This window comes from Anomalospiza imberbis, chromosome 2 (assembly GCF_031753505.1).
Source record: "Anomalospiza imberbis isolate Cuckoo-Finch-1a 21T00152 chromosome 2, ASM3175350v1, whole genome shotgun sequence".
NCBI lineage: Eukaryota > Metazoa > Chordata > Aves > Passeriformes > Viduidae > Anomalospiza > Anomalospiza imberbis.
The window spans coordinates 50,935,837-50,961,456 of NC_089682.1; the positions used below are offsets into that span (position 1 = coordinate 50,935,837).

At 36.3% G+C, this 25,620-nt stretch overlaps 1 protein-coding gene across 50 annotated transcripts in view; it reads left to right on the forward strand.

Moving 5' to 3' along the window:
- The first annotated feature begins 2,811 nt into the window (after nt 1-2,811).
- ABI3BP (ABI family member 3 binding protein) overlaps nt 2,812-25,620 on the forward strand; it is a 125,620-nt gene continuing 102,811 nt past the window's right edge. For 19 of the 50 annotated variants that reach the window (XM_068180903.1, XM_068180911.1, XM_068180921.1 and 16 more), the window contains exons 1-4: nt 2,814-2,941; nt 10,325-10,504; nt 19,432-19,500; nt 21,437-21,569. In XM_068180903.1, the coding sequence (XP_068037004.1) occupies nt 2,911-2,941; nt 10,325-10,504; nt 19,432-19,500; nt 21,437-21,569 (413 nt within the window). In that variant the 5' untranslated portion in view covers nt 2,814-2,910. Of the gene's footprint in view, nt 2,942-10,324; nt 10,505-19,431; nt 19,501-21,436; nt 21,570-25,620 lie in introns of all 50 variants that reach the window. The other 31 variants (XM_068180910.1, XM_068180919.1, XM_068180929.1 and 28 more) reach the window with 6 other exon arrangements.

The window sequence follows — 25,620 nt, forward strand, 5'->3', positions numbered from 1 at the left end:
CTATTAATCCTTGGTCTATTTGAAGTCCTGTATGTCTTGGGTGTTATTTTGAGCAGAGAACACATGCATTTTGTGTGATCATACGCAGGTTGCAATGCTGGAAGTGGAAAACCATTGTGACTGCAGAAAATGGATAATCCAATTCCATTTCCATATTTTTGCATATTATTTTAAAGATTCTTGCTTCGACTATACCCAGCATAGTGGGGGAACTTATAAACAGAATGTCATCTACTTCTGAATGGGCTTCTGCATGTTGCTTGTTTCCCTTCAATTCCAAAGCAGATCATTATGGACAATTTATCTGCCTCTACTCTTTTCCATGACCCAAATTCTTTCCCAAGTGTACACAAAGCACAAAACATTCTCCCTCACTGAAATGAGTATAGGAATTACACTGGATGTTGCTCAAGAACCAGAAAGAGCTTCTTAAGCAATATCAAAGAGGTATCTAAAGGGACTTGGGACTTTTAAGCACTGACTGCTATTCTTTGAGCCCAGTTTTCCATCTCCCCTGTAATGTAGGCATCCAGTCTGCATTTCTCCAGTCTGACAGGAAGGATACCTGTGGAAATTGTGCCAAAGTTGAAGCAAATGTTGTTCACCCCTTTCCCATTGTATGCAAAGCCAGGAATAGCATTACAGAAGGCAGCAAGCTCTGCCAGACAGCCTGGCCTTGGTAAATTTGCTCTGGCTGTTCCAAATCACGTTCTTGCTCATCATGTGCATAGGTGTGACTGTTCCTGGTGACTGAGGCTAGGGACAGCAGCTTGCAGTTTCCTGGATGCTTCTTCTTGCCTTTAGTCAATCAATTTCACTGACATATTTTTCTCTTCTCACATAACAAAATAATCTTACTTTTCCCTGTCAATTCTCTTACGTTTATCCATATACTGAAGAGGCCATGCCTTATTGGATTTTCATTTTCTATGTGTTAGAGATAGGAAGTAGGATACTGGGATTCATGCAGAGCACTGAGGAGGTCATCCCTTCTTGAGGCTTTATGGTGTGTATTTAGAGGTGCAGAACAAAAGTAGTAGTCTTGAATTGAAAAAATAGTAATTTTTACAAGGAAACATAGGGCTGAAATAGACTTCCTGAACTCATTTTGACCACCTTGTTCTTATTCTCGAGACAGTTTGTTCTAGAGTGTAGCTCCTTGTAGATATCTTCCTTGCTGCAGTTTGTCACTTCTCTTCACAAATATGGAGCAGAAATAATTTATACTGCTTTTCCTCAGGGCTTTGTTTGCCATACGTATTTGGATACTGTTTTCATATCTATGTATTTTTCCTCCAAGGTCAATGACTCCTATTTTCTCAGGCTTCTTTCTTGGGTAATATATTCTGTACCTCGAGTCATTGAATGTGATTTTTTTCGTGAATTTACCAAGATGGTCTGTTTTGCAGTGCTCTATGTATTTATCCATTAGTGATAAGAGACCTTTTTAGAAGGGACAGCTAGTGCATAAAAGGACTGAGATCCATTTCTTCAGATTTAAAATAGAGAAAGTAACAATTTTGAAACATACCTAGACATGTTGGGGATTCTAAGACTTATAGATTAATTTACACCTAAAGGGTTGGAAGTACATGCTGGTTTCAAATTTATTCTGTTACTACAGCTTTTAAATCCTACTAGCTGTCTAAATACTACTATCTTTAAGCAGGTTTGTTCCTAAAAACAACCATGTGCTTAATCAGAGAAGGAGGTAAAACAAAGTTAGCTTTAAAATCATCTAACCTAATGTTACAGAATACTCAGCTCAAGACTTGCTCTTTCATTTTCTTGGATTATGGCAAATAAGGTAATACTTATCACAGAAGAGGATTTGATTGAATGACTACCTATTGTGTTCTATTAACACAGATTAACATGCAAATTTCAATTTATTACTGCTTGAGGTTTTTTTAACTGTTGATTTGGAGCTGCCTTAATAAATTCTACACAGTAGAATTTATGCTTTCTTGTTGTTGGTTATTTTGATACTCTTCTTTTGAATGATTCCTCCTAAAGTGTTTCAAAAGATCCCCAGATGTGTAGTCACGGAGTGAAAAAAAAAATTATGTATTGTGGTATAATAAATGGTGATCAAATGTAAGGAACGGACTTCAAATTGGCTGTAGGAAATGAGTCCCTCACTACAACCTGGGTACCTATGTAGCAGATTGCCTGTGCACTCAGTAATAAACACCAACCTCCTGGATTGTAAAGTGTAGTGTCCTCACTATTCTCACAGATGCAAAGGTGTCTACAGTTCCAGACAGTGTTTTTCATGATGCCTTTGATTTTTGACTCTTCAAAAATGCACTGATACTTGTAAGGGAAAGGTGGCTGAAGGGAGTGGAGATGCCAAACACTGCCTGCCACTGAGTAGGCAATGGCAGTGATAATGCACTGCCTGCTCATGAACACAGGTATAAGAGACTTCCTGCATTAAGGTCTATGGTCTTAATACCAATTGCTTCAACACATTTGAAGATTATGGGCATAGAATGTCCAACAGCATTTGAATTCTCCACCTGCTCAAGTTCTTAGTATTTTTTTTTTTAGCTTTTCCTACTGAGGAGAGGTTGTTAAAGTCAGTCTCTGATTTTATTCAGCTAATCAGCTCTATAGTATGACCACCTTCTATGAGGCCATGTCCAAAGACTACATTTCTCTTCTGGTGTTTGCATTGGCTGATGCTCTTTAAAGGCTGAAAAAAAGAGTTAGACCTAGAAAATGTGAGACTCTCCTTGTTCCCCACAGTATCCTGCTTGCCTTTATTGAATATATTTATGCAGAATCTGTCAGGTTCTTTGGCCATGAAAATTTTCTTCATAGCCCAGCCTGGGTGGAGTTGCCTTGGACTTGCTTCCTTGGACAGGAGAAGGAGCCAGGATTGGAAAGACAGCTCTTCTAAGTAAGATGCAGTCACTGTCTCATCAGCTCTGTCCAGGTGAAATTACATCCTGAAAAATACATACCAGGCCAGTCTGGAAAAAACAACAACAAATAAGGAGCTTTGAGAGTAAATCCAGGGGAACACAGCCCTGGAGAGCTTAAAGACGTCAGATCAAAATTAAGCTTTATGCTACTGCAAATATGTGATCCATAATCTAAATTGAAATAAGGGTTTCAGGTTGTTTTATTAACAAGTAGTTTTTGTCATGTCCTTTTAAATTTGTGCACTGTTCATTTTAAAAGTGTTATCTATCAAAACTTATTCAGTTTGAAGGAAGTTCAAGGGCGCATTGAAAATAATGAATAGGCTTGGTTTGGTCCCTATCCTTCAAAAATGTTAAATTTTTCAATGTTGAATTTTATACATTTTTACCATCAAACACCAAACTAAGTTTACTAACAGGACACAAAAAGTAGCTGAATTTTATAAGGTTTAAAATAAAAATTAAACAGAATCCCACAAGAGGAGCCAGGGTCAGGTTCTTTTAAATCATACAAAATAAGTTTTCAGAGACTGTTCCTTTTTCCATCAGAGCTGCACCTTTGGTTATTTTCAAACCACCATCTTCTTTCTTGTTTTCAGTTTTGTTTCCTATTTTAATAGATAATGAAAAATGACCTGCAGAATGGAAGGTAGAATTGGGAGTTGGACCACTGAAATAGGATCCCAAGTTTAAATCCAGACTGTTTTCAGCTTTGCACCCTAAAAATAAGGACAGTTACTTTACTAAGTCAAATAAAAAGTAATTTTGAGCCAGCATGTTTAAGGAGCCTTGTGAAGGAGATAGTGATAAAGATGGAAGTGGAACTTCAGTGAAGTTCTCGAATGACCTGAAAACAGGTGAAACAGATGGCAACATATGAGCAATAAATTTCCTTTGTACAATGATTTTTGTAGATGCATAGAAACTGGAATTGCTAATAACTATGTCTTTACCCCTGCATTGATCTAACTGGTCCTAAGATACCAATGAGTACAGCTTATTCACTCAGTTCTGAACTGTAGTAATCATTAGAGAGGAATTGGCAAAATAAGTTTTAAAACCTTGTAATTTTGTAATATACATGCTCTAACAAATCTCTTTCAGAAGTATATATTTAATTTATATTCTTTCAGAAGTATATATTTGTTAAAGAGCAGCATATTTCTGATTAGCATTAATAAAACTAAATGTGCATAACAACTGGAGGAAAAGGTGTCAGTAACCTTGAAATAGTGCTGTGAGAAAGGACACAGGAAGGGATGCGGCTGACCCTGGGCCCTCACAGGACATCTCTTCCTTTTGGGTCACTACCTTCAGCTGAACACTAGTATTGAGGAGTTTCACTGCTGCATATTTCAGCTACTCGTACGCGTTTAGTGGTGAATTTGTCTATCATTTAAATTACTCAAATGGCCCCAGATATGAAAGAAATATAGAGGGAATTACAGTTTATCCTGTTTTATTTGCTGTGTGCATTCTGTTAAGAGTGTTGATACACCTAAGAAAAGTTGCCCTCTTTGAAATGGAAGGAGTTTGAAGGTTTAAGTTGAGAACTCAAGAGCTAGGTTTTCGTAGATAGACATGCTTGTTTGTGTTTTGCACACTAAACTGCTGCATATTGACAGCCAATTCTTCTGAAGCAATGTTAGACTTGTGTAGACATAATTATACTTCAAAAAAAAAATTATTGGGGAACTTCATTTGCAAATGACAAAACTTCATGCAAGGCTGTTAGCTCACCCTCCCCTAAAAAGGTATTCTTGGTTGCCCTCTTCATATGGCACCTACTTTCATCATTCAGAGTATTTATAAATGTGAATTTCATGGCTAGGAACCTTAGTGTTTGATGTAATCTCTCATGAGGAAGCATCCTCAGCTATCTTATTGGAGAATTCAAAGACAGATTTTCTGCAGAACTGCAGAGTAATTTGGCAAGAGGCACTGGGCACAAACTGGAATACGGGAAATTCCAGTTAGATATTAGGACTTTTTTTTTTAAACAGAAGTATGCTAAATACTGAAACAGATTACCCCAGAGATGTTATGGAATCTATGTCCTCAGAGGTGTTCAAGACTCAGCTGGATGTGGCCCTGAGCAACTTGAGGTCTGCTTTAAGTAGGGAGTTGAACTAGATAACTTAGAGAAGTTCCTTCCACCATAAGTTATTCCTTTATTCTGTGCTTGTGGCTGCTTTAGAAGTGTGTCTTGTTTATTGTAGTACATAGAAACAGAACTATTTTTAAATGTTTCCCATTTTAAGATATATTTGGGTTGCAGCCAAACAACCAATATTTCTCCATGTTTGGCAGCCAAAATAAATACAAAAATATAAAAGAGCAGAAAATAAAAGTTTCATAGTTTTAGATTATCATTGAAAACTTGCCTGGTGGTACTATGACACCAGATTTGGAAAAATCAAAGCACTGCTGTGAACGATTTGAATAAATGAGGTAGTGCTCACAAATAGATGGTGCTAACATATTTTCATAAGGCACACTTCATTTGTCTAGCACTCTGGGAGGCAGTGCTAGGTCTTGCCTTCATGCCCCTTAAAATCTTTGAAATGGTGGAAAATAAACAGTTTCAATGTAAGGCAAAAGGAATTCTGGCAACAAAGCCAAATTTGCTGTAATACACTACAGCTGTATTCGCCCTCTAGTTTTGTAGGGCAGAGTTCAAGGATCCTCACTCTATGGATAAAAACAAAAAATAGGACTGTATTTGATCACAAGAGACCATGCACATTTAAAGCGCACAGTAGAGTCCTGGTATGAGTGAAAGTAGCATCTAAACTTTTAAAGTTTCAAAATTTTCTTGCCTTTGTTTCCTGTTGCCTATACATTCCAACTAGCCAAACTATAGTTCTTCCAGCTGGATTTTTCAGGCCATTGGTACCTATTTTCTTCTTTCTGAAGAGTTGGTGGTGGCTGGTTCTCTTACGATGCAGCTGATACATTATGAAGCTGTTTTTTATTCTCTCTTAGTATAGGCAGACTCCTTTCCTCAGTGATACCAACACTCCAAGTGCTCTGATGCACTTAACATCGTGCTGTTACTTCTGATGTGCTTTGCACAGTTTCTCCTGCTGATCTTGGCCATCATCTGACTTTTGTTGAAGAGAATACTTGCAGATCAGTGTGGAATTTCTGTTGGCCAGCATAGAGGGAAAGATTGTGTTTCAGAGGTGGCTGTAGATCTCAGACTCTTCCATTTGGAAATAGCCTCAGTGTAAAAGAATTACAATACAAATGCAAATACTTAAGAGCAGAGTTTCACTAACAAATGCCAAAAGCTGACACAAATAAATGGAATTAGAGGGCATCTAGTTTATCATTCGAGTCATTCATCAAGGAGATGCAGGGAAAAAAGGTCTCCTGGAATCCTAATATGACAAAATTATTTTCTCAAATCAAATAGATTCTTACCACCATAGCATAAGAGTTAAGTTCCTATGATTTCCCTTGTCCATCCAATCATATATAATGAATGTTTATCTGAGTGATGACTAAAAGAGACATATTACTCAGAATGAGAATGTTTTCCTGGTTAGTTGTTCAAAACACTGTGAGATCAACACAAGTGAATCTATATTGCTAATATGCTCCTGGGGACAGTCCTCATTTACTAAGATAATTTATATATCATTTATATCCACCTTGCTCCAGGTTGGCCCTCTCTTGACTTGACTGGCAGTGTCTGTGCAGCACATAGGATTGAGCTCTCCTTGTCCTTGGTTACTCCACTTCTGTTCATACGCTTCCAGAAACTGGTCATTTATTGTTTTACCAGCTAATACTCATCCCTCATTTTCACTGATTCTGGAATGCGCACAGCCCACGAATAGGAATGTGGTTTAGTCATATGAAGTGTGGCATCTGTGTTGTTGCTTTAGCGGTTATTTTCCCGGAAAAACACGCAGCCAAGTTAAAGTGGAGAAGGAGATTTGTCTGCCTTGCTCTTTGCTGCTTTTGGGTCAGGTTTTAGGAAAGACAGGTCCTGCTTGCATAACCTGATCTCCTCTTATGACAAGGTCACACACTTACTGGATAAGGGAAAGGTTGTAGATATTGTGTACCTTCAATGAGGCCAAATGCTGATCCTGCACCTGGCTCATGACCACCCAAAGCTGCCTTTTAAGAAAGGACTTGGATATGTTGGTCACCAGCAGCTGAACATGAGCCAGGGTGTACCCAGGTGCCAAGAGCCCAATGGAAGCCTGGCCTGTATCAGCAGTAGTGTGCCAAGCAGGACCAGGGAAGTAGTCACCCCCTGTGCTTGGCACTGGTAGGGCTGTACTCGAAATCCTATATTAAGTTTTGGGTCCCTCTCTACAAAAAAGATTTGAGGAGCTGAAGCATGTGCACAGAAGGGCCACAAAGCTGGTGAAGGGACTGGAGCAAAAGTCTTATGAGGAGGATTTTAGGGAGCTGGAGAAAAGGAGGCTCAGGGGGGACATTATCTCTCTCTACAACTGTGTGAGAGTGTAGGGGCAACATGGGGGTCAGCCTCTTCTCTCAAGTAACAAGTGACATGACAAGGTCAAATGGCCTCAAATTGTGCCAGGGGAGCTTTAGATTTGATACTAGGAAAAATATCTTCACCAAAAGGGTCATGAAACATTGGAACAGACTGACAATGTTTGAGGCACCATCCCTGGAGGTGTTTGAAAATTGTGTGGATGTGGCACCTGGTGACATGGTTTAGTGGTGGACTTGACAGTGCTGGGTTTATGGTTGAACTTGATGATCCTGATGGTCTTTTCCAACCTAAATAATTTTTTCTTAATGTTATTCTCCTAAACTCTACAGTGACTCTGCAATACTTTTTGCCATCCAGGCCATCACTGTACTTAAAAGTAAATTACAGGAAAATGACCTGCCCTGTCAAGACAGGGTGGTGAGGACAAGGATTTATTTTTTAAATTTCAAATGCATCTCCTTTTCTTCTTTCCTGCCTTATTCTCTTAAAAAAAAATATATATTATTTCTGTTTATTTTCTGCTAGAACTGTCTTTGATTTTAAAAGCTCTCTTGGTGGTTTTGATATGCTAGCTATAAAAAAGAGGTCTAAAGGGTCTTATCTCAAAGCTACTACTGTTTTGGGATCCCATTTAAGCTTTCTAATTGCAGAAACCTCACTGAGAATTTTAAGGCTTTAATAAAATCAAGACTCTTTGTCACTATAATTGATTGCTTATGAATAATCAATGGTACCCATCTAACTGAAATCAGACCCACTGGAATATAATCTTGAAATAGAATTAAGTCTTCAAATTAATGTAAAGTATAACTGATAGATACGTAGATACAATTGTGGGGAAAAATTGGTTTAAATGATTGTAAATTTAAAATTAAATAGATCTTCTCTAATTTTTTTTGGTAAATTCAGGTTTGAGACTGATTAAGAAATATATTATGGAAATCAAATTACCATATTTGAATTAAATTCTGTAAGTCTTATTTTAATCTTAGACATGAATACTCAACAGAGACCAGGGGACCATCATTTCAATAATGCTTAATGGGTGTTGAAGAATTCATAATTTAAATAGAAGTATCTTACTGTCAGTCAGAGAAAATAATCCTAAACTTTGTTACCAGTTTTTGCTTAGTGTCTTTATGAAACCCATTAGGGGTATTTGAAATGTGTTGTGTTTTCTTCCTGGTTTGTGCTATCTGGAGCCTTGTCAATATTCAGAGTTGCCCATTCTCATCAGTCTTGTGTGCTGAAAATAAAAGAACTAGGATGTCATAGAGATTAGAAGCCACTGCCGCCCTTTTCCCCATGAAGGTATTGCTCTGCTGAAAATGCTGGAGAACTGAGTTTTCTAGAAGCCTTGCAATCTTCTGGAACCTGGCAGAGTTGCCTTCGGAAAATTGTGACAGTTTCCTGGCTGAATGATTTTTCTTGATCAGTCTTTAGATAAAGGAAGGGAGGCAGATGTTTTCCATCAATTTTACTTGTATGCTTCTTTCTGTAAAGGGAAGAGGTATAAAGTGTTGGCTTAAGGCTTTACACTATAGTTCTTCCAGTTGTCTGTGTGCAGACAACTGCAGATGCTCAAATCATCTACTAAAACAAAGTGAGGGTTTTGGTCTCTTGGCAACTCTAGTCATTAGAATTTCTCTAAAAAAAGCAGGGTATGTTGGGATGATACCAGAGAATCAGTATGTACTTGTCTAGAGAAATTTTGAATATCAGTCAGCAATTACTGAGAGAGAGAGAAAGAGAGAGAGAGAGAAGAGAAAGAGCGAGAAAGAAAGAAGTTTAATATCGCTCTATCCTGTTATTCAATGGTATATTATTTATCTCATAGTTTTTCTTCAGGATTTAGTTCCTGAAGTAAAATTATTGCCAAATTCTGTTTTTTCCTGATAAGTTAATTTCAGCCCTCATGATTGGACAGATGCCTGAAAATCTGCTGGGGATAAAAATTTATGTTTTGAGACTGAGAAGAGAAATAACAACCCTAAATGTACTAGTCCAGTGCTAGTGTTGTAAGTTTGGGGAAAAGCCAGCAATTCAACAGTTCTGAAAATATGACAGGCCTAACAGTAACAAGGGAGTATTAAAATTGTACATACCAAGGAAGAAAAAGGGAAAAGCCAATCCTCCCTTACCCCACCAAGAAGCCAAAACACCAACTTGTAGCCTAAAAAGTTAGTTATTCTGTTGTGAAGTCATTCTCTGTTACTACAAGTTAAATTTTTGCAGATGGATATACAAGGTGTTTCTTACTTTATGTGCTGTTCCTCTGGAAAGCATAAAAATTAATGTTTAAGAAGAGTTTCTTTGTAGTTTTGAGTAAAGTATTTATGTTAGTTAGGTGTCCTGGTGTAATTCCAAATACAAAATTACATTTCCAGCCCAACAAAGGGGAAAAAAATTGTAAAAGATTTATTTGGATCTAGTTACTGTTTGTCCTCTACCATGATTTTTGAGTGTGATTAACTGATTAACTTAATTTTACAACTTCATATTTTCTGCTAAGAAGCAAAAATAAAAATAAACCAAAAACTTGTACCTTTCTTTCTTATGGATCCTACATGTGGCTAATGCGACTATAACTCTTGCATTTAAAGGAAAAAACACTTGCATTTTTTCCACTTACTTCATGCATGGTTTTACTCCTACAGTTATAGATGTTAAAGCAAATGATAATGCTAAACTAGTGGAAAAACAGTCATGTTGGCAACCACTATTATACATGACTGTTAGTTCACTTTTGTAAATACTTTATGTTTCCTCGGGACATAATCTATAACAATTTTTTCAGTTGCATGGTATTAGCAAATTAAACAGCCGATATATTGCTATATTGTCATGTTCCATTACTGAATATGTGCTTGCAAGATAATGCATTCTGATCTCCTCTTTTTGACTCTTTCCCCAGTGAAAAGGCAGAGTCTGAAGGTTCAGATCAATGCAACAGATGACACTGTTTGCATGAGGTATCTTCGACCAAGTCAAAGCACCAAACTAGAAGGTTTTGTTCTGGGTTATGGAAGCAACTTCTTTTCTAATCAGTACATTCCTTTACCTTCAGAAGGAAAAAACTATGTAACAGAACTTGGTAAGACATATTTGCCTTTCATGCTGTTGTTGAAATGAATTATGGGAAGAGACTGAGGAGAATATCAACCTTTTGTTCACCTAATTTTTTGTTTTATTGGGTTGTTGCTCAATGTTTCTTTGTGTTTGTTTAAGGTTGCTGTCAAGAATTTCAGTGGAAAGTGGAACTAGCAGATCCTTCAAGGAGAACACCTAGTTCTTGTTGTCTGGAAATTGTGCTTACTGGTATTTGTTTTGGGGTTTTTCGTTTTAGTGAGAGCCTGTACTATATTGAAGACATCACAGATCAAATGGGATGGTTTCCCTAAAGATGCAGCCATAAAGTAGAATACAAGGGAAATGTACATGCTTTTAACAAATAATAGAAGAAGCAGTGAAACAGTCTTGAGAATTGTGTGGTTGATTCCTTTTGACAGAAACTTTCATATCAACATGATGCCTCTTCTTGTAGGGATCTACTCCAGTAGTACGTTATAGATTAACCTCTAACTTCCATGTCAGACGTTACCGACAGAGTTGAGTGAGTTGTTTTATGGAAGAGATTAAACCATGTCAAGAATGCTGTATCCTGTTTTTCTGGAATAGGGAGAAGGATGAATATATTATTAAAACATTGATTTATCAGAATTTGACCTTCTGAGAAATCTGTTAAATCCTTAAGGATTTTCCTGTTGATTTCTTTAAGCTTTTCTAGCCTAAAATGAATCAATTTACCCTCATCATTGTAATGCTTGTGATCTTGGTGTAAAACAAAGGGGAGAAAAGGATGCATAAGCATAGAAGTAATAATTGCCATGTTTATGATGTGGTCAGTTAAGGCCATTATGGATGTCTGCTCCAAGCTGGAAACTGCAGAATAAAAACTGAAAAAATAAGATGTTAGACATGGAATAATTAAGATATTAGAGACTGATAGGATTACTGTGGCTAAGGTTAACTTTCCTTTTCATTAGTTGGTAAGCCTGGGATCTCTCTGAAATTCTATCACCCATCCAGTGTTTGACTTCATAACCATCACTTAAGCTGGGTCTGGCTTACCTAATTCATCCTATGTGTAACTTTTGAATCAGTTCACTAAGAATGATGTACAGGATTTTCTGTGGTCTGTTGTGCATTAGGCATAACAATGCCAATTGCAGCTGTAGTGAAGATTAAGATTTTTCAGGATCTTAGGGAAGAGCAAAAAAAAAAGGACTGAATGTAACATTGTGTAAGATCATTTGCACTCGCTATTTAATAAAAGCTTTTATGCCTAATGTTTTGCAAACTAAAAACTGAAAGTTCAAGGTCAGCTGGAATTTCAGGTATATTGATATTTTGTAGCTTTAACCACAACAGTTAATGGCTGGAATCTAGGCACCTTTCTTTAGTTCCATAGCACATCAGAGCACTGACCATATGCATATCCATTTGCTGTAGGGTCTCTGGAGAGGGAAAAGCACAAATGTTGAAGAATACTCTTCCTTTATGATTATTTCAAAGGACAATAATGTCAAAATTTTATCTCCCTCATGCTAATAGAAGTTGTTAGTTTCCTTGTGACAATAAATCTATGCTTGTGACTTCTGAATGTCCAGTAACTAAACATGCAAAATACAACATAATATAGATAGCATGACAAGCCTTTCTAACCTTCAAAAAATGTCATTTTTGAAAAGACAGGAGTAAAAGAAGTTATCAGCAATATGTACTTCAAGTTGCAAACATTTATTTAAGGTAATTGCCAGTACGTTTATTGGAGTTGTTGCTTTTAGTTGAGAAATTTAGGGTTAGATTGAATGCCATGGGGACTTGTTTACTGGAAGCAGAGAGTGCATAATCTTTCCCATTTCACAAATATTAAACACAGCATTAAACTGCAGCTTTGACTGTGCTTTCCAAATGTGTATGGAACACGAGCTAAAGCAATAAACATCAGTTGTGCTTTTGGCTGTACTTTAGAGTGACTTGTGTGGCAAAAATGAAGACAGAGATGATTGCTAGCACACTCCCTCCTCCCCACCATATTTAGGGATCAGTTGCTGGCAGAAACTGGAAGAATTGCAGAATGGTTCTCAATTCTAGGAACAATGATTAAGTTTTATTGTGCAGCCAGAGGCCTCAGCTCTAGCATACACTTTATATTGATTTTAGAAAAAGCAAGGTGTTGTAGGGGGTCAATAAAAATACTATCAAGAAATATGCCAAAGATATAAACCCCCTAGACTCTATTGCTGAAAAATCTCAGATTATTTTTGTAATCCTAGTACATCTCATATGTGATGAAGTTGGCCTAGTATGTTATCTTCATATTAAAATAATGTACTTTTAAATTTCACACTCAAGGTTGTCTATCCCACATTCTAGATGCTCTAGTGATCCAGGTGCACGCTCTGAAAATGGTCTGCAGTGTGTTCCACATGTTTTTCCACAGTCAAAACAACTAGGTTTATACAAAAAACATTCATTTTTGCCCTGAGAACTCCTTTTTGTTCCTCTCATGCTTTGACTTACCTGAATTTTACAGAAAGCAAGTGAGTTTATAGACTTCCCTGAGAACAGTGGTAGGTGAGGCTTTTGTTGAGCAGAATGTGGAAGAAGTGGTTCCAAATATGAAAATTTATTGTGGTCGGTTTAGACCAAGACTAACACAATTTAATGCTACTTCACTTCTTGTCAGTTTTAGTGGTTCATGGAAAGAGAAACCTTTCCCAGTCAATTTAGGGACTATGATCACAACCTTAAATTGGTTTGTAGCTGAAAGGTAAAGATTAGAAATGGACATTTAAGGGCATTTGTTACTCTCTAAAAGGTATGTATGTTTCTCTAATGCATTAAGGAGCAATGCTGTGGAATATAATTCCCTGGGAGAGAGATTAGATCCAGGAAAATGGAAGATGCATGAAAGTGGATCTTGTTCTGGTAGCATTGAAATTGTTTAGTCTGTGAATTTTTTTCAGGAAAAATCATACAGATGCACAATCAGCTGTAGACCCTACTAAAAAAAAAAAGGCATTAATTTAGGTGTTAGCCAATGTAAGATAACACACAGGCTTCACATATAAGTCATTATTCCCTTCCTAAAATGCATCAGTCCTTTAAAATATAATTTCTCCTTTCTAACGAGGAGTATAGGTCTACAAGGTAGAATGAAGTGTCTTGCAGACATTTCCACATTTCCTTGATTTAGTTCTGCATCCCTGGTTTTGTTAATAGACCGGCGTAATCAGTATTCTGTTTGGGATAATTGTCCCCAGTTGGAACTGGAATATGGAAGATGAAACAATATACACAACAATATATATTTCTAAGGCCCACACATTCCATATTTCCAACCCACCCATTGTAGATTAATATGAAATTTATTGTCAGCTTTTCTGCTGGGTCATACACCTTTTATGATTGTGTTAACAGGAAGATGAAGTCAGCAGATGTATTAATTTATAAAATTACATGTCTATAGATGGATATATTTTTAAAGAAATTATTAAGGACATGACATTCCTAGGATTTTCAGAAGACATATATATCTTGGTACAACATGTGACATTCACCTACATTTCATCCCTTAAAATATTCAGCATCTCACTGCAGTTATTATTATCTTAAAATATCTGTTTTCCCTCTGATTTGCAAATTATATAATATCTGAGGCAGCAATTGGATAGCATTATCAATAAATTGGGATCTGCCTGCAGAGGGCATGGACAAAGAGAAGAGGATTATGTTGGATTTCCTGAACTTGTAATGAGTTTCTGCTGGCAGCAAAGTCTTGAGCAGCTTCATGCACTAGTAGATAGATCTGAATCATACTGAAATGTCAATGACAATGACAAGGCAGCAGAAAAGTTTGTTTCCAAGAATTATGCCTCTGTTTCAGGACACCAGATGTCGTTTGTGCTGAGTGTACTTTATGTGCTCACATGACAGTAAACAACATGATTTTTCGTCATGAAAGCTATTCAATGTCAAAAGATATCAAAAAAAGATAAAAAGATAAAAAGATATCCACTAGACTAATAAAAAGGTGAATGGACCCATCCAAAAACTCTGGGCTTGACTTAAAACTTTATCCTAATTTTTTCAGTCTTCCTGACTTGTAAAGAAAGAGCATTTGCTTAAGAGATTTGTGTTAGTTAGTCTTTTCTAACTTGGCTAGGAAGTTTGCAAGCCAACCTCCTAGAAATTGTTGATACTGCTGGAGAAACCCAAAAGGTTGTGTGGAGACAGGAAAGTTTTATAAGAATGAACAGCAATTACTTAACAGAGTGAACAAAATTATTTTCCCTTTCAGTTTCTAAAACCAGCTCAAAGTTGGGCAATGCTTTTGCTTTTCCTTTTCCAGTACAAGTTTGTCAAAGTAAGAGGAGAATATATTAGTAATCCTACTTCATAACCATGCCAGTAAGTGTTGTGTGAATTTTGTGTTTATGTATATGTATGAGAGGATTCTAGTACCACCTTGAGCACATTTTAGAAAGTGAAACTCTGTGCTAGAGTAGTGGGATCTGTGCTAGAGCAGTGCTTAGCTTAAAGATCTTGCTGTGCAGTTTCTTGTTAATTACCAGAAACTCGCAATTGTATTAGCTACATATTTTCAAGATGCCAAATAACGTGAATGTTAATTCAGCATTATATTTCCTCCCGCTAACTTACCAGAAAGCAGGGTCTCATTGCTGATGCTGGCTGAGCCTAGTGGAAGGGAGGAGCTGGAGGAAGTCAGCAGATGCCCCTTCCTCTAGACAAGTGCATTGGCCAGCAGCGGGTTCATTCATGTCCACCTCTTTGTCCCACTTCTCTGTCTTCTCCCATGCTTATTAAGCTATAATACTTTCCATCCTCCCCTTCCTCCAACTTTGCCCTTAACAACATCCCATGTTAAGTCTAAATACAGACTAAGGGCTTGCAGCCTGAAGGCAAAAAATACTTCATTTTGGTTTCTGAATCTGGTGGTCCATGAATTCTAATGATGCATTTGTGACACTATTTTAAGATTTATTCTAAGTTCATCAGTCAGTTCATACATTGTTTTGCTTTCAAGTGCATATTGGTTGGGCCCTGAAAAGTGTGCTTGAAGAGAAGCAGAATTTCCTAGCATTTTGTTGTGTGAGTTAGTTGCCTGCTGCCACTGATTTGATAGCCTAGCTCATGGCATGTGAAAGCAAGTGCTCTCCTATGTTAATCTGATATGTCAGTGGCATGTATTTTTGTTACATTCTGGTTGTCTTCATAAGCTGTTAAGGTGGGTAATAGAAGCTTTTTTCTTTTAATAATTTTATTTATTAATATAATAGCCTATGTTTGGGGTATTATACCACTAATAATTAGGCATGGATTTATGGAGGATCTCTGGTACACATGGGCATTTTCCTAGAGTATTTTGTGGAAAAATAATTGAAGGTGATCACTCTTTGGACTTTATTTCTGATCTGAAAGGAATTCTTAGCCAAGATATTTGTTGTTCTAGCCTTAATAAAGGGGGTTAGACAGTAACAGATTCAAACAAGGGGTCTTAGAGTAGCAGCCCTCCAAGAATGTGTTAGGCATCAAGGAGTTATTAAGATTTTCATAGCAAATTTTCAAATGTATTTAAAACTTAACTTGTTAAAGCTTGCATTGTTTTGTACGGATCCTTCATTTATGAGATTGTGGATCCTCACTGATGAGAGACAGATCTGTATTTTGCCTCTTTGTTGTATATGACTCTGTTATATATTGATTAATGTTGAAATGATTTTTGGAGGCAGATGCCAGATTCATGCATCTGTGTCCAGACATTTCAACATTGATCTTAATTATGTAACTATCCATTTCTTACTAAATACAGTTCAAAGAAAATAAGAAATATTCAGTTGAAAACAGGATTGTCTGTACTCTGTGGTGTAGTTTGCTTTTACTTGAGGTTATAATTTTATTTTTCAAACAAGCTTCTCTTCTTAAATGTATTTTCATGCAAATAGCTGATCTATTCTGTGAATCATAATTACATCCAGTCAAATATCCCTATTTTTATGACTGACTATCACATTTTTCTACCTACCTCCTATTTCAGCAATTGATCTCCTAAGCATTACATGAATTAATGCAAAGTAAATTATGGTTTAAAGTTCTGGTATCCTGCAGAATTTTCATTTTCTTCTGCTGTGTTACTCACTTCTCCCCAAGATTCCTGCTTCTAATAGACATGGAACTGTGGAATGGATAATGAATATATAGGCATCATAAAAGAACACAGGTTATCATGAAGTATTTCCTGTAACTTGATAGAATTTAATATATGGGTGAGGCAATGTTTTAACGCCCTGAAAACAAATTGAGTCATAGTAGCATCAGATGATTTCAGCATTGTGTTGATGACTGATAGTCATATTTCTCAGCAAAAAGACTGAATCAGTGTAGAAACTCAGTCATCTTCTGTACTTATTAAAAGAAATGTTGAATTGCAGTGGAAGACTAAGAAAGAACTCCCAATTCTAATGAGTCAGGGCTCATTATATGATAATGAAAAAGCTCTCTGCATTTTTTAATTTCAGGTGCCTTGGATATAGAATGTATATCTGTCGAGAATAAAAGCATTTCAAGGCATATATCCTTCAGTCCATGCATAATGCTTTGGTACTCTGCATCAAAGCAATGAATTTAACATAATTACAGTTGCTCTACTCTTAACATCTATATAGTAGCATGGGTGGTTCTGCTCAGTAATCATGGAATCTTATTTCTAAATAAAGATATATCTTAAGTACAGTACAGAAATTTATTGTTGTATCCCAATTATTAAATGGATTTGTTTAACAATTTCATTTTCTGATTTCAGTTACAATGATCATAATATTGTCTTAAATTCAGTGGTTCTAAAGAAGTGGTACTTTTTAAACCTTCCTCTTCTTTAACAGCCCACTCTCAACATTCAGTCTCAGCCTTGTAGTGGTGCGTTTTGGGGGTGGGGGGGGGATCCCCCGGGGGGCCCCCCCAAGGCTGTGAGTTCGCTGGTAGCAGCAGGCAGGCAAGGAGACTCCACACGGCTTCTGAGGGTGCTCATTAGATGAGGGTTTATTTGGGGTCCTACCCCCGGGAGGCAGCATGGTTTCTGAGGGAGAGGGGGGAAAGGGGAGAGAGAGAGGGGCTGAGCAGGCACCGGCCAGGAGAGCCGGCAAAGAGAGCGAACCGTCCCCCGGCACACTGAACAGGGAGATTCAAAGTGGGCGCGGAACAGATTGGGCCAGTGGGGTTACAGACACAGGATACTGCAGGGGAGGATCACAGGCTTGGAATAAACCATACATTTTCCAGGGGTGACACCATTTAACTAAAATATAACACCACACAGCCTGTTTTCCTAAATACTTCCTTTTGTAGGTTGAATTACAGTCAGAAGAGCCATGAATTCTCTGGAAGATGGGAATGTGTTGTATTCTTTATGAAGGCAACATTTGTTAAATTCACCAAAATAAAGCTTAATGAACGGCATATAACACAAAATATATACACAGAGAACACTTGGTTACAAAAACACCTGCTAGAACTAATGAATCCTGAAAACTGCCAGGTTTTGTAGCTGAGATGTCCAGTGAGGTATTAACAGTCTTTGTGTATTGCCATATTTTGTTTAGCAGTTAATCTATTTCTATGCTGCTACCCAAGTCATTTCAGACTTCAGCCAGGAATAATTTTTCCATTTAAGGAGCAGGGAAAAACTGTTTCAAAGTATTTGAATAACTTTCTTTCACAATCCTTGGACATTTGTCCATAAACCCATACATTTTCAGAGTTTTGAAGACAGGCTTTGTAGTTCTCAAACTTTCAATGTCATGCTTTAAAATAATCCTGTTGAATACTTTGAATTTAGTTGAATACTTTGAAAGTTGAATACTTTTGAGAGTTAGAGCAGTCTCACAAGTGGGAAAAAATGCAGAACAGATAACTGGGTTTGAAATAGAGGGAAACAAAATTATTTTAAAGTGTTGCTTATTTCTAATTTTCAGTCTCAAAAAAAAATGTCCATGTGGTTACACAGCTCCCACACTTGTGTACCTCTCTAAATATTAAAAAACATTTCTTGTAAATGAAGGTGTATTTGCACTTTGGGGTTCCTTTTTTTAGCTAATTCTTTTTTCCACACTGCTTTGAACAGCAGTTTTCAGTGCTTATCTTGGTTATTGGGTGCAGATGAAACCTATTTGAAAAGACTAATTAAACAATTAAAGTACATCCATAATATGGGTTTCCAGTGCTTTAGTAGCACAGAATCAGTGCAGTTAAGTTAGAGTGGTTTTCCCCACACTGGCAGAACCTTTTCAGTAGTACAACAAGCTATTTTTTGGTACTGCTTTTCCTTTCTCTCTCTCTTTACAGAAATCTGAGTGTAAGAGAAAAATGAATTATTTCTTAGCAGTTCTCTTTAGTTGGTAGAAGTCAAGGTGCCTGTTACACTGAAAAGTGCAGTAAATTCAGTCTATAATTTATAGTTATACATTTAGATAAATGTATCTAACTAGAATAAGAATTCTATGTAGAGTAATCCTTTTTTTAAAACTATAGTAAAAATAATTTTGGTCAGTATAGAGTGAGCCAAATTCTGCCTGTGGATATCTTGCTGGAATCTCCTAAGACAACTTCTGTCATGTTGCAGTTAAGAGGGAATAGAGCTTGGTTTTAAATAATTAAGAAGGATAGGAATCTGTAACATCTGGCTTTAAGAGTAAGGGAAAAATCTAATTTCTGAAGAGAAATTCCCCAAACTAAAATAAACATCTCAACCTTGTTTTAATCAAATAATTTATGAATCTGAACTCAATACATTTTAAAGAAAACAGCCTAAAGATCATGAAGATTGGACAATGTGTCAAGAATTCACTGACTGCTTGACTTTTTCTTATTAATTTCAGATTCATCTCTTTTGCAAATAAATAGCACATCTGTACTAATTGCTTTTTCATTCATTTGCAGATGCAGAGCCACGGTATTTGGTTTCAGTAAGACCAGCACGTGTTTCAAATAACAAGAAATCTTGTTCAGGTATTTTAATATTACTGCATCTCTTTCTTAAAAGATTTGAAAGAAAACAGACCCTTGTGCTGGGTTTCTCTGAAAAGATGCTTCTACCTGTAGGCATCTCACTGGATGCACAAATTCCATATGTGGAAAGGTAAAATGTAGGACAGTGTTTCCTAGTAAGTAGCCACATACGTCATGCTCAAAACATGAAGATGTACCTAAAGATTTTTTTGCATAAAGTTCTTACAAATGAGAATTGAAATTCAGAATACTAATTTCTGATGTTTAAAGACATTTAAGTTATTCTTCCCAAACTACAAAGATTCCTTCATCTGTAGACATGTTAATGCTCTTAGTTCCTCATTGGAAAATGGTAGTGTGTGTCTGTCTCTCCTTTTCAGCTGAATCTATACAAAGCAGAGTAGAAATCTGAATTTTATTCTCATCTATTTCAAAGTCGTTCTATATGGCTTTAACCATGTCATTAGTATTGTTAGTTCTGAATTCCTTACTTTAATATGGAGACTTAATTTATTACTTTAATATGGAAACTTCTTTCAGGATGACTGGACTGTTACAAAAAAATAAACTCATGATCTGTCCCTGGAGGCACTCAAGGTCAGGTTGGACAGATCAGGTCTGAGAAACCTGATCCAGCTGAAGATGTCCCTGCTCATGGCAGGGGACTTGGAAGGTCCTTAAAGGTCCTTTCCAACCCAAATTATTCGATGATCTTAGGTAATTTTTTTTCCTAATTCCTGGTAATGTTCGGGATAAATCTTTTCTTCCTCTTAGCCAGGTATAACACAATATGTCTGCAAATATTTTGCAAAGTGATTTACCTTTCAGATGCAACATACATATATTGGTTTTTAATATAGGTTTTGTAGCAATATATTCATCATCAACATAAAGTAAAAACCAACATGATTAACATTTCTAAGTGTACACACATGTATTGGTTGAAAATACAAATCAGACTGTCACTGGGGCTGGTTAAGTGAACAGATAATAGGGTTCAAAAGGCATGAGTAGAAAGTTAGTCAAATCTGGTTCACAACAGTGAGGAAAAAAACCCTTTAGATCAGTGGCTTATAAATTTTCAGGAAATGTTGGTCACCTGTGTGTTTTGAAGAGGTACAGATCCTTTAAATTTTTGAAGTATGTAATGTGATGTAAAGAATATATTGGTTTCCTATAGTCAATCATCTTTCAAACACCAGAGATTCTTCTTGGGCCTGTAGCAGTCCATAAACTACAGGTTCAAAATAGAGTCTCTACATCATATGTTCATTTCCATCTATTAGCTTTTAAGCTTTATTTAAAATAAGTTCTTTCTCCACACAAGAACTGTACTCCTTCATACAGAGCAAAGCTGAAGTTCAGTATCATGCAAAACTTTATTTCAATATAGTTGGTAATTAAAAAAGTCCTGCAGATACACACTGACTCAGATGTGCCTGCAGTTAAAAGCAAAAGAACTTTTGTATGTTTTGTTTTACTCTTAAGAATGCTCTAAAACATATTTATTATGTGTAGATATATTTACAGTGTTACTGAGAAACCTGCCAAGAAATTACTATTTTTATCACATCCATGGAGTCTTTCTAATGTTCTGGACTCTGTCATGTCTTCTGTGGTATGGACCAAGATAGCCAGAGTTTTTAATTTAATCTACCTATAGCTTATTCTTATATTAAGCGTACTTCAACCACCAAATGATCATTTTCAAAAAGTAGTTTTAGCTGGAAGATTAGGTTGAAAAAGTGACCATGGACACTACCACTTTTTTAAATCATGTGTTAGAAATAGTGACCATGAAAATAGAGAACTGTTGTACCTTTCCCTTCAAGCTTAGAAGAGAAGTAAATCTTCATTTACTTAATTATCCATCTGCAAAAACTTTGCTGTGCATAATGCAGGGGTGAGAAATTAACTTTATATGTTTCTTATGTAGGTCGGAACAAGACACAGAAGCCTCTGCAGCTGGTGGTTGGCACTCTCACCCCAACCTCTGTATTTCTTTCTTGGGGCATCCTAGTCAACCCTCAACATGACTGGACAGCAACAAGTAACTGTGCTAGTGACAGGTAACCACAGAAATGGATGGGAGTTATTGCTACCATGAGTTCACTCAGTGCAGCACTCTGCTGTGATTAAGATAAATTTTACAGTAAAGATTAAAATGTTGCAAACAATAGTTCTGAATGTGAAGTTAGTTTCTTCATCTGCTCACGCCAGTGCTTTGCAAATCTACTTGACAGCAAGTTCAGTAAGATGTCTACACGCTGAATTACAAATCTTGCTGTTTCACACTGGATCCTTTGTTCTTAAACAAATGGCCTTGGCTCTACCTTCATTTGTATCTGAACCAATTGAAACTTTGTTAAATCACAGGAAATAGTTTACTTTAGAGTTGACTGAAAAAGTGTAAAAGAAGTCTGTTGTTTTGCTGAGGTGGGGGAATGATGCCTTGTTTTAACACCATTTGATTTTTGTTTCCTTTATTTTGTCTTATCACTAAAACTGATACAGTACAGCTTTCATTAATTTTCTGTTGTGAGTAAAAAAGGATCTCTTCTGTGTCAATATTTTTGGCATTTACTGGGTGGCTCAGTGGGTGGGAAACTCAGGAAGGCTTGCCAAGTAGCAGTTTCAAGAGAAGTCATAGTGCAGAAGAGCTTCTCAGTTAAGTGCACTATTAGGATTTAGTCAACCCTTTGTAGATGAATAAAATTATTTAAAATGCTAATGCAGATGTTTTCCCTACTCTGTATTCTTTTGTTCTCTTTATATTCTTCCTTGATGACAGAAGAATATTTTTACTTTCATTTACATTGTGCGAAGCTCTATTCTACTCAACTTTTTGTAAAACTAAAAAGAAACATTGTGAACACATAGGATACATGGGATGCATCTACGTCTGTTTTGCAACTGTTATCTTTTGAGTTTGAATGTGCTTTTTTTTTTTTTATGATTCAGAACATTTTTTTTACCTGTCTAATATTTGTCAAATTTGTAGCTGTCTAATTTAGACTTGACTTTTCTTACTCTGGTGTTCATAAGAAAACTGTAGCTGACTAGATAATTAAACTGGATGTCAAACATAGGCTATGTTAAAAACACATCCCATTTAGTCAGGATTACTTTTTTCATACCTTTACAAAAGTTTCATACCTCACAAAAGGACTGATCCTTTTCAAGCATCAGAAATTTCACATGAAAAATACTTGGATCTTCATCACCAACCAGAATTTCAAACACTATTGAAAAAATATTAATGTTTTTTAGGAAACAGTTATGGAATGTTAGTCATGTCCAAGGATGAAATTTGATGGGATTTTTCTTCAATAGAAATAAAAGTTAAGGCTTAGATTTTGCTCTTTCAATAAAGGAAGAAGCAAATATTTTCCTACTGTGCAAAACTGAAGAAATTAGCTGATCTTGGATGAGCTTGTAACTTTCAGAACAGTGATTTTAGCACCATTTTTACCAAGGAATTTATCTTTATGAGATGTGTCAGCACCAATGTTGCAGCAGCCATTGTGCAGTGGGAATGAAGAGCACTTCAGCAGAAGCCTATATCCTGTGTTAATCCACCTGGAAATTCAAGGCAAATTGTATCCACCACCATGCCTTCATCAAATCTGTGTGTTCTCCTCATTAGCTGAATTTTCTTTTTGGACATTCATTGAATCAAAGTTTGAACAAAGTTTTTAACATAGTTTTTCTGTTAGGGCAGTGTGCTACTAGTGTCTTGCTATGCTTAGAATATATTCAGAGGTATTCCTCCTCTCAGGAATTACTTTTAATATACACATTTTAGTGAAATATTGTCAGACAGGAGTAGCTAGTTGAAAAACATTTATATCAAGTTACAAATGATCTTATCAAAGATTGGTATATACCTATAACCAGATTTCTGTTTTGCAATCAAGCATAACAAGGAAGTTAATGAAGAAAAAAAAGTCACTTAAGTGGTGCTCTTATTAATTTTACATTTACTGGACCAAAGGTCTTGTGATTTGTGTAAATGATGAGAATAGTTGTCCATGTGACCATGGTGTGTATGTCTAGAATTCTAAGAGGGATTATATCCATATATATTTCTAGTCAGTAGAAGAAAAACTATTAATTTATTATAATAATTTGAATGACTGTTGGTAATGTGCAATAAGAAAAAAATAGGGAGCAGCCCATTCTTAGCAAGTTAGTGTTTGATAAAAGTACTAGACTTAAAAAGCCAGCAACAGATTCACTGATATTTCAGTCTATTTCAGGGGCAGTCTGCCTGACTTGATGTTTTTTCAACTGGCATATTCTCCTTACTGTGACTGTTAATCATCCTCAAGATTGCTGTTAGTGGCTAACCTCTAACCATTAGCATTGTCAGTAGAGCAGTCGGGACTTCTTGACTCAGTTCTGTCACTAAATATCCCACCAAGGTTTAAATTTGTAACTCTCTTTGACCTGAAATGGAATCACTGTTCTCAGCCTCAGATTTTACCATCTCAATGTGGATGTTAGGCTTTTGTACAGAAGTTGCATAATGAAAGTTATTTCAATGTGTTACTGAGTCAGAAGATAGAAACCACATGGAATAGCACAGTTCTGCTGGCCAAAATTTTTTCTAGTGTGAGTTTGACCTCAGTGGGATATTCCTTGGAAGATCTGGTTTTGTGAGCAAATGAGTTTGGAAAAAGAGGTTCCATATTCTCAGCATTGATATCTTTTACTGCTTCAGTGAAATTACTGGTTGGTTCTTCAGGGAATGTAGTGGTTTTCTGTATCTATGTAATTTTAAAGAAACTCCAATGAAAAAAATGTACGGTGACATTTTTCAACAAACCATTCTTTTGACTTAACTCCCTGGAGATTAAGAGCATAAGCCAATAGAGTGCTACATATTTCCCTCAAAATAACCCCAAATGCTAATCCCTTGTTGAAACAAAAGTATTGACTGCCTTTTTTTGGACCAAAAATGGAAGGTGAAATTTTGAAGCATTCTTGAAGTGACTATTTTCTCTCATCAGACCCTTAGCACTAGAATTTAAAATAAACCAAAAATATCTAAATCAAAAACGTCAAGTGATTAGTATTATGCAACTGATGAAAACTACATAACACCAAAAAGAACAGCATCCTCTGCTTTTTGACACCAGTGGAAGACAGTTGATGAGGGAGGATGGCAAGGTCATGATATCTGGCTGCACAGCCATGTTCAGTTCCTCTTTTTGTTATTTCCAAGAGAGTAAGAGGTTTGTTTCCACTCTGTCTAGCTTTGTTCAAATAAATATTACTGGACAGATCGGTCAAAAGAAAAGTACTGGGGCTTCATTTACTGCCCATCCAGGTCTGAAAGAGAGAGAATACTCCAGATTTTTCTTTCTTTGTGTTTGCTGTGATTAGAACATCTCTGTAGCTGGGAGTCGAAAAAGGTGGACTTTGACTTTCTGTTCTTTAGGAAGAAAAGTCAGAGGATGGAACAAAAAACCATTATTTTCCATGTTAGATTAAAGCAGGGTTTATAGATACAGTAAAATATAATATTCTATTGAGTGGATTGTATAGAAAAACAAACACACTTTCAGATACATGGAAAAATAGGAATTTAAAATCTGAAGGTATGTCTTTAAATTAAATACTATGACAAATTCGCATTGGCATTGTTTTAATTGGTTTGCCTGTGATTTAATTTTGTTTTATGTCCTAATGTCATACTTGCAAGTAGCACAGATTTTGTTTTATTTTGTTTTTCTGATGCTAAAAAAAAAAAATAAGAAAAATGGCAAGGGAAAACCAGGGAAGAGTCCATACTTAGACTTTATGTTGTGTAGTACATAGAAGTAGAGTTTTTAAAATCCTAAATTCAGGAAGATATGTGCCTATCTCCTCCTGTGCCTAGTTAAAAACTTCTATCATTATGCAGCTGCCAACTAAATCATACTTTGTATTGCACGTGTCATACAAAATGTATTTTAAACATAGCAGAATTTCTTTAAGGAAAACATAAGCAGCAAACACACGCCTTGAGTTTCAGATGGTTTTGAGTTGCTCCTGTAGGAGTACATGCTAAAAGCTTATTTAAACTGGAATGATTTGTTGCATTTCAGTTTCTCCTTCTTCAGAGCCTCTTACTCT